The sequence below is a fragment of the Dasypus novemcinctus genome, chromosome 5, assembly GCF_030445035.2.
Source record: "Dasypus novemcinctus isolate mDasNov1 chromosome 5, mDasNov1.1.hap2, whole genome shotgun sequence".
In the NCBI taxonomy this organism is placed as follows: domain Eukaryota; kingdom Metazoa; phylum Chordata; class Mammalia; order Cingulata; family Dasypodidae; genus Dasypus; species Dasypus novemcinctus.
In genome coordinates this window covers 86,017,804-86,030,907 of record NC_080677.1, presented here as the reverse complement: position 1 = coordinate 86,030,907, position 13,104 = coordinate 86,017,804, and the positions used below count along the sequence as shown (strand labels likewise).

The following is a 13,104-nucleotide window of genomic DNA, read 5'->3' as shown; positions in this document are numbered from 1 at the left end:
AGAGTTATGTTTGCTAAAACATACCTCACTCTCACTTTCTCTCTCTCTCAATAAAAATGTTTTATCCCCCTCATATTCCCATTCCCTTCCCCTAATTTTACAAATGAGTGAGACATCTCCCAGAACTGGTTTCCACCTTAGTGTTCCTTTTTATTCATATGCATTTCTTTTTTTTGAGGTACCAAGGCCCAGGATTGAATGTGAGAGCTCATATGTGGGAAGCCGGCATACAACCACTGAGCTGCATCAGCTCCCCTGAGTGGATTTTTTCATTTGTATACTTGTTGTTTGTTTTTAAGAGGCACTGGGAACCAAACCCAGGATCTCCCATGTGGGAAGTGGTTACTCAACTGCCTGAGCCACATCTGCACCCCTGCATTCCTTTTGGTGAATCTGGTTTTCTAAGGAAAGGATGTTGGACTTAGCAGTATCAAGAGACATTATGGGGAAACAGATGTGGCTCAACTAATTTGGCTCCCATCTACCATATGGGAGGTCGAGGGTTCAATGCCCAGGGCCTCCTGGTGAGGGCAAGCTGGCCCATGCAGAGTGCCAGCCCATGCAGAGTGCCAGCCCATGCGGGAAGGCTGCCCTGCATGGAAGAGATGCCCTACGCAGGAGTGCTGGCTGACATGGAGAGCTGGCACAGCAAGGTGATGCAACAAGAGACATGGAGGAGAAAAATAACAAGACATAGCAGAACAGGGAGTTGAGGTGGGCAAGAGAGTAATTGCCCCTCTCCCCCTCTGGAAGGTCCCAGGATCAGTTCCCAGATTCGCCTAATGAGAATACAAGCAGACACAGAAGAACACACAGCGAATGGACACAGAGAGCAGACAACGAGGGGAACAGGGCAGGGGCGAGAGAGAAATAAAATCAATCTTAAAAAAAAAGAAACATTATGGGGAAGAAGATGTAACTCAGTGTTTGAGTGTAACTCAGTGTTTGAGTGCCTGCTCCCACATATGAGGTCCCTGGTTAACCCACAATAACCCCTGAAAAAAAAGGAAAAAAAAATAAGAAACATTATGACATTGTGTTAATAATAGGGTGGTATATGGTGAAAACATACACCCTAATATAAACTATGGATTATAGTTAATAATACAATTATAATATTCTTTCATCAATTGTAAGGAAAGTACCACACCAATGCAAAGGTTAATACTAGGGAACAGGGTACATGGGAACACTGTTTTCTACATATTTCTATAAATAGTCAACTTTTCTAATAACAGAGTTAAAGTAAATAAGTATTATGATTATATCCTGGTTTGTCTAGGACAGTCCTGTTTTACCATTATTTTCCTGACAATTAAAATAACCCCCTTTTGACTGTCAGAAGTGCCTCATTTGCATAAAAATTATATGATGATCCTGATATAAACATGCTAGAGTCAGAGGGCATGTGATTGAGTCAGCTGTGCTGGTTCTTAATTTTGTAAACTTTGGGAAAAATATTTAAGCTTCTACCTAGGTTTCCTCAACCAAGAAGTGGAGATATTAATAGTACCTCCCTCAGAGTTATTGGGAGAAATAAATGAGTCAATATGTGTAACTCATTCAGAACACTATCCTGCATATAGTAATGCCTAAGTGTAGCAAAGAGGAGGAAGAGGAGGAAGATTTTATTTGACATGCTTGTAAGCCACAGATGTACCTGAAATGTAACTCTTAGCTTTAAAAATGCTCATAGGGGAGCAGATGTAGCTCAAGTGTTGAGTACTGCTTCCCATGTACGAGGTTCTGGATTCAATCCCCAGTTACCTCCAAAAAAAAAAAAGAGCTCATATATTTCTGGATTTTTATCTCCTTCTATACCCACTATGTCTTTTCAAGTCTGTAGGCATATCAATTAAATATATATATATACACATGACAAGACAGCCAAGAAAGTGAACAGGTACTCTATCTGTATTATTGACATCATATTTTTAAAAAACAGTATTTTGCATTCCCATATCATGTTTTTAAATAATAATGATATCCATCTGACAGTTTTCACCATTATTAGTTGTAGATAAATTATTTCCTTTCAGGAAGTTAGAATGGTATATTGTAGCATTTTTTTATGGTTATGAATTCCAAAAATAGATACTGGATTATGTTTGCAGTCTGGTCTGTACCTGAGCATGATTGAGTTATAATTAGCACTTTGATTGGGCTACATCATTAGGTCATTGAGTCTCCGCAGCTTGTTAGGTGGGGACTCAAAGAAAAAAGGCATGGCAAAGGACAGAGTTGAGGGTTTTTGATGTTGGAGTTTTGATGTTGGAGTTTGATGCTGAAGCCTTAAGCTGGAGGCCCAGAAAGTAAGCTCACAGAGGAAAGAGAAGCAAGCCCCAGGAAGAGAGGAACCCTGAGCCCAGGAAGAAGCCAGCCCTGGGAAGAGAAGAACCCTGAACCCAGAGAGAAGCAAGAACCTGGAAGGGAAGAACCCAGGAAGCCTGAGCCCTTGCAGATGTCAGCAGCCATCTTACTTCAACACGTGAAAATAGACTTGGGTGAGGGAAGTAACTTATGCTTTATGGCCTGGTATCTGTAAGCTCCTACCTCAAATAAATACCTTTTATAAAAACCAACCAATTTCTGGTATTTTCCATCCACACCCCTTTGGCTGACTAATACATATATGAAATAAATGTTTGGAATAAAAAAATCCCAGGGTGAGTTTTGATAAAATGAGGGTTGATTAAAAAACAGAATTGGATCACTATGTCCAAAACTGAATTCCAAAACTAAGAAGGCAATCACATAGATTGATAAGAATTCAGCAAGTTAAAAGATTGGCAAATCAACCTTATGAATAAAAGTCTAACAACTTGGAAAAGCAAATGAAGACTTGAGCCACAACTGAGTAGCAACTATCAAATCTAAAAAGGATTATTGTGGAAGGAATGGAGACCAGCTATTCTCTAGCCCAGAAAACATAAATAGAGATACAAAGAGATAGAAACTACACTGCTATCAATCACTTTGGTCTAGGGAAGCATTTCCTGCCAGTTAACCTTGTTGGAATGGTTATTTAAGATGTTTTGGAATATATTCAAGGATTCTCTAAAGTTGGTTAGGTTCACCTTGTGTGAGTATATTGAATTTCCTGAAGCTAAGTGGAAAGTATAAATCTAGATTCAGAATTTAACACATCAGAATCACCTGGGATTGTGCTAGTTTTGGGGCTTTTGGAGAAAACACAGATTCCATTTCTGTGAAAGTGATATGAATTGAATTCTAGGAAATATTTCTGAGAAAAAAAGCAAGGAATAAATAGAATATAAAGTATATTCTCTTTGTTGTAAGAAAGAAGAAAATTAAGAAAGTGTAGTATATATATTTGCTTATTATTATTATTTGTGAAAAGAAACACAAGAGGGAAGTGGCCATGGCTCAGTTAGCTGGACTCCAGTCTACCATATGGAAGGCCCTGGGTTCGCGTCCCAGGGCCTCCTTGTGAAGGCAGGCTTGCCCACAAGCGCTGCGGAGTGATGCCGGCGCACAAGCGCTGCAGAGAGCCAACTCAGCAAGGTGATGTGACAAAAAGGGAGACAAGCAAAAACACAGAAAAGTGTGCAGCAAATGGACCCAGAGAGCAGACACCAAGCAAGCGTCAAAGGAGGAGGGAATAAATAAAAAAATGAATAAATAAATACAAAGAAGAATGCACAGAGAATGGACACAGAGATCAGACAGCAAGCAAAATGCTGTGGGGGAGGGGGGGTTAAAAAAAAAAAAAAGAAACACAAGAAGGAAAAACCAGGAACTAATGAAAATAGTTACCTACTAGAGGTAGAGTGTGGGGTGGTAATAGGCTTTTCTGTGTATACCTTTGTATTAGTTTCCTATTACTATTGAAGCAAATTGCCACAAATTTAGTATCTCTAAAACAACACAAATTTATCAACTCACAGTTTTGTAGGTCAGAAGTTTGACACAGGTTTCACTAGACTAAAATAAAGGTGTCCACAGGGTTGCATTGCCTCTGAAGGCCCCAGGAAAGAATCCATTTCCTTGCTTTTTCCAGCTTCTGGAGGAAATTTACATCTTTCTGCCTCTTTCTCCTTATTCAAAGCCAGCAGCAGTGTAGTGTCTTCAAATTGCTCTCTGATTCTGACCTTTCTGCTTCCTCCTTCCACAGTTAAAGACCCTTCTGATTATTCTTGGGCCCACCTGGATAATAGAGAATGATCTCTTTACTTTAAGGCTAGCTGATTAACAACCTAAGTCCACCTGCTAACTTAATTCCCCTTTGCCATGTAACATAGCATATGCACAGCTTCTGGGGATTAGAACATGACATCTTTAGGAAGGCCATTTTTCTGTCATATTTTTAAAATAATTTTGACCTTGGAACCATGTAAATGTTTATATAATTAAAACATAAAATTCAATCAAAAGGATAGAAAAAGCAAACTGAAAATTAGATACAAATAAAAACATATGCGCCTAACTATATATCATACGGTAAATAATATAACTTTACTAAAAAAATTTTTTTTAAATGCAAGTAAATTTTGAACAATGAGTTCTACCAAGTCGTCCTTAATGAGATATTTTTTTCAAGATCCAAAATAATTGCAGTTTTTTTAAAATTTTGTTGTTGGTAGCAGTTATAGTAGAATAATTCAAACTACTTTGAATGTATTTGAAAATAGTATAAATGGGTAGATGTGTTAATGCTGTGAGGCCCCAGGGTGCTCATTGAGGAAGAAGCGAAATACAATATGGAATGGGGAAAGATGAGTAAAAACCCGATGATGTTGGATTTTCTATATTTATCCACTGAAAGCACATAGAGGATTGACATCCCAGGAGCAACAAGTACCCAGATCTTGGCATTCCTTACTAAAAGGAACTAAAGCTCCTTGTGAAATATCTGATTCTACGTGTGGAACAGGTAAAATACAAGATAAGCCTGGTATATCTAGCACTGCCAAAAAATAAGGAAGTGCTCAAAACACTGATGGAAACATATCACAATAACACTCACTGGCCAATGGGACTTTTAAGCAAAAAAAAATGATGATGATGATGACTGTAACAGACTTTTAATAAATAAAGGAATCATCGATATTAAAATAGAGGTCATTGGCATTGGAGGGAAAGTACTTCTTTGCAAAATAATGTCAGCTAATAAACATAAAACACATCCTAGAATTGGAAAATCATTGTTTTATAATCCAAAGTATAATAATAGAGTCACTCAGGGATCTTTGAGGAATGTTAAAACCATTAGATAAAATGTTGGCATAAAGGATATTTACATTATTTCAAAATATCAGCTCACAGATTACTTTTTAATTACAAAAGGAAAAAGACATTGGAGAAATCTAATCAACATCATTTTAACCAAATGATCAAATTTAGGATCACAAATGGAGCAAATTGATATTTTGTGCCTCCTGATGTGATGAAATGGGAAGAATACAATATCAACTATATAGTGTTCTTGCCTAAAACATTTTAACTTGATTCTTCAGGGAAAAATCAGATAATTCCAGATATAGGATATTTTACAAGGCAAGTTGCCTAGACTCAAGATTAAACTAAAGTAAAACAAAAGTAACCTGATGGCAGCCAAAGCAATTTATGTCTTTCTTAGATCCTCAATTTCAAAGACAAAATAACTATGAAAGACATTACTGGAAAATTTAAATATGGACTGTATATTAAGTAATATTACTGTGCTGATATTAAATATGTTGTATATGATAATGATATGTTTCATTAGGAAAAGATCTTAGTTCCTAGGAGATACATGCTGAAGTATTTAGGAGAAAAGTCAGCATGAGGTCATTAACTTTCAAAAGGTTCAGAAAAAAACATGTATGCACATATGTATACACACACACACAAGTGGAGAAAGAAATGCAGCAAAATGTTAATAATTGGTGAACTTTGGTGAGTAGACCTGATTTTTGTACCATGCTTTTAATTTTTTGTAGGTTTGATTTTCAAAATAATAAATTGGAAAAAATATCCCTTATTGAGCCCACAGGACCCTTGCTACCCTTTGGGTTCCTTTTGTCTGTATTTCAAGTTGTTGTTAAGGCTTTCTTTTTTTCTAATTCTTTCCTTCCTCCCTCCTTTCACTCCATGTCTGATTATCTTTTTGGAAGTCTTTCCCTTGGTCTTTCCCTCAACATCCAGTCTCATGCTTTGAGTCTGTGGGTGGTTCAATTTTCTACTGCATGCTAATAAACAGAAGAACTCTGATGAAGGCAATGCTTGTATGTTGATCTCTGTGGAGCACCAATTTCTAAGAAAAACATTTGAAAATAAAATGAAATAATGAATATGTAATGTCTGGCTTATAGTTGGATATAAATATATGCTAAATATGACTGTTTTGTAAGCTTCTGAATACCATTAAAATATTATCTGACAGTCACTACAGCAAAAGGGTACAGATTCAGGCCTCACCTCAGACCTTTTGAAGAGTAATCTTTGAGGAGAGGGCTCTGCTCTGCATTTTGAACAGAACTGCCACATTCTTCTGAGAATCACTGACTTAAGATGTTTTTAAAGGCTCCTTCCCTGCCTCTAGGTCAGCCCTACATTTTCAGGAAAAGTCCCCTCTTCCTTGCCTCCTCTTCCATCCTGGTGGGTATCTGCTCATCTCTGCTGCTGGTGTGCTTTGGCATCTGCCATGATCTTTACACTTTACTCTTTTCCTCGTTTCTAATCCCACCCTTTTTGTCTTTCTCTTGGCTTTCTACCACTCTCCACATGTAGGTGTTCTTTGTTACTCCATACACTTTCCAAGGAGGCAACTCATCCAGCCCCATACCTGATTTTGGTGGCTCATCCAGTAGGGGGCACAATATTGTTTTCTAACTATGCAGTTTTTTTTTCCAGTTCTATATGATATTTCCATAAAGGAAAAGCTCTTTGAGGCACCAAGAATTTGTAGAAGAGTCTGAGGATATAAAACAGATATATGCTCTGTGGGTCTATGCAAACAGGTTATAAAGTGTGGCGTTAAAGATACAGATTCTGGAGTCAGACTGCTCAGCACCAAAACCAGGTCCAGGTCCAGGTCCTGTCAAAAGGCTGCTGTGAAGATTAAATGAGTTCACATTTACCTAGAAAAACACTTTATAAGTGTTTACTCTTTTTTATCATCATCATCATCATCATCCTTTCATAGAATGTCAAACCTGGAACCAAATTCTTTTTCCAATATAGTAATCAGACTCTTTATAAAATGATTTATTTATTGTTATCTTTGTATCTCCCATGGGTTCAGGTTTCCCTGGGACTTCTGCACGCCCATGCTACGCATATCCTGTGGCCTCCAGAGCGCTGGCAGAAGTTGGAATCTGTTCTTCCACCAGAGCGCTTACCAGTTCAAAGGGAAGAGGAGTGACCCTTTGGAGCCACCTGAGCTGCTGGCAGTGGAAGACCAGTGCAACCAAGAGGATGGAGAAGAGGAAATCCAAATAGGAAAAGCTTTCAATAAGATGGTGCTGTGCAAGAAATATTTACATCACTTTAAGATGATCTGTATTATTAAAGAAAGTTCTTTAATGTTGAAATGTATTAATGGTACCAGATGTTAGTAACCTATTATTCAATGCCAAAAAATATGCAGACCTTTGTCAATACGAAAATATGATATCCATATGTCTTAAAGGAGGGAAATTTGATGTTGTTTATTATAAATGCTTATTCTGTTGATTTTTGGGTTTTGACTTTAGTGCTAGCTGTTGAAAGAACCTGAAAGTTAATATTTTGATGAAAGTGATTAATCGAGTAGTTTTTCGTTTGCTGTTAGGATGGAACATTGTGTTAGGAATATAACACATATTATACATGTAGTGCATGTAGTGATAGGAATTATATTGTAATTGACAGTATCCAAAATGCAAACGACTGCCAATTAGGAAGAACAGTAAACCGCAATGTAAAAATAAAGTACTGATTTGTTCAGTTCTGTTTTGGGTGTTTAATTACCATTTAACCAATATATCCATTAATCTCTTTTATCTCTTTTCTAAGTAATTAAAATAATGGAGAAGCAATTCTCTCACTACTTCAATCCAGTCAGACCTCTCTTATTGTCACTTTTTAATCCCAAACTTCTGAGTGCCCTCATGCATGCTGTCATTGAAGAGTAAACCCATTTATCAGCATTAGATCATTATTGGTAAAAAGCTCTGAGTAAAACGGGGGGAAAAATCACTCCAGACCAACCAAGGCGTTTTTTCCCCAATGATTTCTTTCTTTTTTTGTGTGTGTGAGACCTCATATATGGGGAAACTGGCACTCAACCACTGAGCACATTGGCTCCCCTGCGTTGGCTTTTTTGGTTTTGTTGTAGTTTGCTTGTTGTTTTTGTTTTTTTAGGAGGCACCAGGGACTGAACCCAGGACCTCCCATGTGGGAAGCAGGCACTCAACTGCGTGAGCCACATCCACCCCCACCCAATGATTTCTTAATGTACAAATCTCTGTAATATTGAAATCACCAATTGCAAAGAGAGAAGTTAATACAATAATAGAAGTATTTTAAGTAAGACAGTAAATTCTCTGCATGCAAAGTCTATATTTATAAATCTTTTCTTTACTTCTTTGTGGTCTCCTGTTGGTTAGAGGTGTATGCTGATTGAAACAAAGTAAATGGATCAAGCCCTTGATAGGCCTAGTATATTTTTCTTCTGTTTCATAGGCAGACAAGATGCCAAATAGTGACTAGCTATCTTGCAGATATGGGTGCTAATTCATCATTACCTGGCAGGAAATCAGAAAGAGTAACAACAACAAAAACATTTGCAAATTAAGAGCATATGCATATGGTACAACTAATAATAGTGCATTGGCATCTTAATAGTTTATTCAACAATCATCAGTGAGGACTTATATACTAAGGTTGGTCAGAATGATCTTTTTTAAAACCAGATCTGCTTAAAATCTTTTGGTGGATCTTCATTCCCTTCTCAATTCTTCAATTCCACTTGTTCAACTTGCACCTCAGGCTCTGGCCTTTAACTTCAATATCCCAAATACTCACTGTCTTTTCAAGGCTTGTAGTTCCCACCCCCACTCCCACCCCCAGCTACTTGGCAAGATGCATCCTCTAGGATTATATGTAAAATGTTTAATGGATAAACATTTTTTGGAATGCAAGGAGGTCTGGGGATCATAGAAGGAGGTCTGGGGATCATAGAAGGAGGATGAGGGGTACTGAAATGGGGGTAAATGGAGGGTTGCTTGGAGTAACTGCTATTTACCACTGACATACAATAATTCAATATTTTAACACTTTAGCAAGCTATCAACTTTGCTATTTTAGTGACTACCCCTGTCATTCTTACTCCAACTATGGACTCAACTGTAAATCTTCCAAGAGAAGGACAATTCTCTTTCCATTCATCTTTGTATTTTCTAGCCACCTAGCACAGTATCTCCAGCAGAGTTGACACTTAATGCTTGTTAAACAACCCAATTCAAGAACTACCTCCTCATAAATGTAACCCCAGGCAAAGTTAATCACTATGCGTCTGTCATTCTATATAGTAATGTTTCATACATGCATACCTCGGAGATATTGCAGAATCGGTTCCAGACCATGGCGATAAAGTGAGTATTGCTATAAAGTGAGTCACATACATTTTTTGGCTTCCCAGTGGATATAAAATTTATGTTTATGTTATACTGTAAGTGTGCAATAGCAACATGTCTAAAAAAAATGTGCATGCTTTAATTAGAATGTGACACAAAAACAAAGTGAGTACATGCTATTGGAAAAATGATGCCAATAGACTAGCCTGATACAGGGTTATCATAAATCTCCAATTTGTTCAACACAGGGTTGTCACTAAGCTTTAATTTGTAAAAACCACAACATTTGTGAAACACAATAAAGCAAAGCACAAAAAAAAACACATTTTGGTAATTTTCACAATATTACAAACGTTTTCATTATTATATTGTTATGGTGATTTGTATTCAGTGATCTTTGATATTACCATTGTAATTGTTTGGGGACACCATGAACTGTGACCATAAAGATAATAAACTTAATTGATAAATATGTGTGCTCTGACTGCTCCAGCTGACCATTTCCCATCTCTCTCCCTCTTCTCAGACCTTCCTATTCCCTGAGACACAACAATGAATTAGGGCAGTTAATAACACTACAGTGGCCTCTAAGTTTTCAAGTGAAAGAAAGAGTCACTGTTCTCACTCTTTAAATCAAAACCTAGATATGATTAAACTTAGTGTGAAAGGCGTATCAAAAACCAACAAAAGAAATAAGTTGAAAGCTAGACCTCTTTTGCCAAGTAGATAGCAAAGTGGTGAAAGTAAAGAGAAGTCTTGAGGGAGTTACAATTGCTACTTCAATGAACATACAGAAGATAAAAAAGTGAAACATTCTCTGTTTTTAGTTGTATGGAAAGATCATTAGTATTTATTTTTAAAGGATTTTTCACTTAGTATAAAATTCCAGCTTAGCAAATTTTTGTCATCACTTTAATGGTAACATTCTATTAGTTTCTGGCTTTCTTTTTTTTCCATTGCTGAAAAATCAGTTATCTTATTTCTTCCTTGATGGTAATAAAACTCATTCCATTTGCCTGCTTTAAAGAGGCTTCTATTTTCTTTCCTCTTCAGGAGTTTGACTATAATGTGCTGAGGTGTTGTATTCTTTATGTTTTCCTATTTGGGATGTGTAGAGCTTCTTGGATCTTTAACTTTTGTTGTTGTTGAAAATACTTTGCATTCTTTATTCATTTGATAAACACTTTTTTTCATAGAATAAACTTTATTTTTAAAGAAGTTTTAGAGTACAGAAAATTTACATAAAAAGTATAGAGGATTCCTATATATCCCACCCCCTTCCCCTGTCACATTTTCACCTATTAATGACATCTTGCATTAGTTTGGTACATTTGTTACAATTGATGCACAAATATTGCAGCATGGCTACTATCCAAGGTCTATTGTCTACTTTATGGTTTACTCTTTGCACCATACAATTTCATTGGCTTTGACAAAATGTATAATGTCCTGTAACTGTCATTGCAATATGCAGAACAATTCCAATGCCCTAAAAATGCCCTATGTTCCATGTATTCCTCCCCTCAGAACTTCTGATAACCACTATCTTTATATCAGTATTCAAGTTCTTCCATTACTATGATTATAATAGGTCTGCTTTGGCCTATGGTTGCATTCCCTCGTTATGTTTGTTCATTTCTCAGGCTTGAGTATTTGGGGATGGTTATGCCTGCTTTGCTTCAGATTGAGAGGGGGCTTAGATCTTATGGGAAAGATGGAATAAACCATTTTGCTTGCATTTATAGATTCTATTTGTTTTGGGGGATGGGGGTTGTCCGTCATCATCATTTTGTTAATTGCCTGGGTGAGTCCAGTGAACTGGAGAGTAAATGTTGGCTACCACTCTGCTCAGATTCAGGGCTCAACTGGTATATAAATAGACCAAAGATTTAAATCTCTGGGGAATATATTTAATGGGAATAGATTCAAATAAAAAGGATTGAAGAATCATGTGTAGAGAAATTATAAATGTGTCTAACCCTGTTTCAATGGGGAAATAGGTTAACATGTATTCAAAAGTAAGGCTCACTGATAGAATGCTGAGTTCATGGGATTGTGTCCCTTGCCTATAGTATCCAGATGTCTCCAGAACACTCAGGAGCACCCCTGTTTGAGGCTTTGTTTACTGAGGCAGTTAGTGAGATCTGCCTGAGATGTGCATAAGTGTAACCTCTTGAATGATTCATTTTGAAATCTCTTAACCGTAATAACTCTTTTGTATTTAATGTTTCCCCCTTTTTGCCAAGGTCTTTTTCCAAATGCATTGCTGATTGGCACTTGATATTGATTCCTCAGTGCCAGGGAGGTTCATCCCTGGGAGTCATGTCCCATGCTGAGTGGAAGGTGGTAAGTTTATTTGCCAAGTTTTGCTTAGAGAGAGTCCACACTTGAGTAACATGGAGAATTTCGAGAGGTAACTCTTAGGCAATAGGTATTATTAGGCTAAATTTTGATTTTTAGAATAAGGTTCATAAATACAAGCATTAATATCAAGGGCTAAGCATATTGGTCTATTTTCTTTTATTAGGTACTGCTATGTACTCTAGAGATTTTTGCCACTCTATAGAAAATGTAGCAGGACTCCCCAGGATGGGAATGTAATATTTGTTGTTTATTGTATGGGTCTCCACCCACTGAAATAACATACTATGACCACATGAACACATTCATGTTTCATAGAGCCATGCCCCAGATGCAACCTTACCCACACATTCCTACTCCACCAACATCCTGTGTCTGTGACCTTCCCCTCCCCTGTCATAATTGCCAAAAGAACATTCTCCCAATTGTATTCTCAACCACAGTCCTTAACCTCCCCAGAGTTCACCTGTTCTTCCTTCAGCCTCCCTGTAGCTCCATGGATAGCCCAACCCACCCCCCATCCCTCACACTCACACACCAGCATTAATGACCCCACTCACATCACTGTATCAACATCACCCCAATTTACTGCCAAATCATCCCCATCCACCTTATCATAGATTCTGCCCAAATTGAGCATCAGCTCACCACTTTCTGCTCCCTTTCTATCTCCTGATAGCCTATCTTCCAGACTCTAACCTCTGTGAATCTGCTTACTAGCCTTAGTTCATATCAGTGATATCATGCAGTATTTGTCCTTTACTAGCTGGATTACTTCATTCAATGTAAGGTCTTCAAGATTCATCCATGTTGTTGCATGTTTCAATACTTCATTCCTTCTTAGAGCTGAGTTACAGTTCATATTTGTATACCACATTTTGTTTATCCAACCCACTTGGGTTGTTTCCAGCTTTTGGCATTTGTGAATAATGCCATGATGAACATTGCTGTGCATTAGATTTGTAATTTGATGTTTTACAACAAATCTTGGGATTTTTCAGCCATTATTTCTTCAAATATGCTTTCACTAATTTCTCTCTCCCTTCTCCTTCTGATATTCTAAGCATGCATATATTAACTTCCATTTGGTTTATTTTAGAGTTTCCATTTCTCTTTAAGATTATACCTCCATTCATTATTATGTAAGCCATTGACCGTGTATATATTAATTGCCTTAACAAAA

At 37.2% G+C, this 13,104-nt stretch overlaps 1 protein-coding gene and 1 long non-coding RNA gene across 3 annotated transcripts in view; one reads left to right on the top strand and one right to left on the bottom strand.

Moving 5' to 3' along the window:
- The window catches only part of IMMP2L (inner mitochondrial membrane peptidase subunit 2), a 1,033,857-nt gene extending 1,023,827 nt beyond the window's left edge, over positions 1-10,030 (top strand). For both annotated transcript variants that reach the window (XM_058297204.1, XM_058297205.2), the window contains exon 7: positions 7,247-10,030. In XM_058297204.1, the coding sequence (XP_058153187.1) occupies positions 7,247-7,366 (120 nt within the window). In that variant the 3' untranslated portion in view covers positions 7,367-10,030. The remainder of the gene's footprint in view (positions 1-7,246) is intronic.
- The window catches only part of LOC105744456 (uncharacterized), a 55,926-nt gene that overhangs the window by 1,514 nt on the left and 41,308 nt on the right, over positions 1-13,104 (bottom strand). Inside the window, exon 3 of the long non-coding RNA XR_001117526.4 lies at positions 3,907-4,167. This is a non-coding gene — a long non-coding RNA (uncharacterized lncRNA). The remainder of the gene's footprint in view (positions 1-3,906; positions 4,168-13,104) is intronic.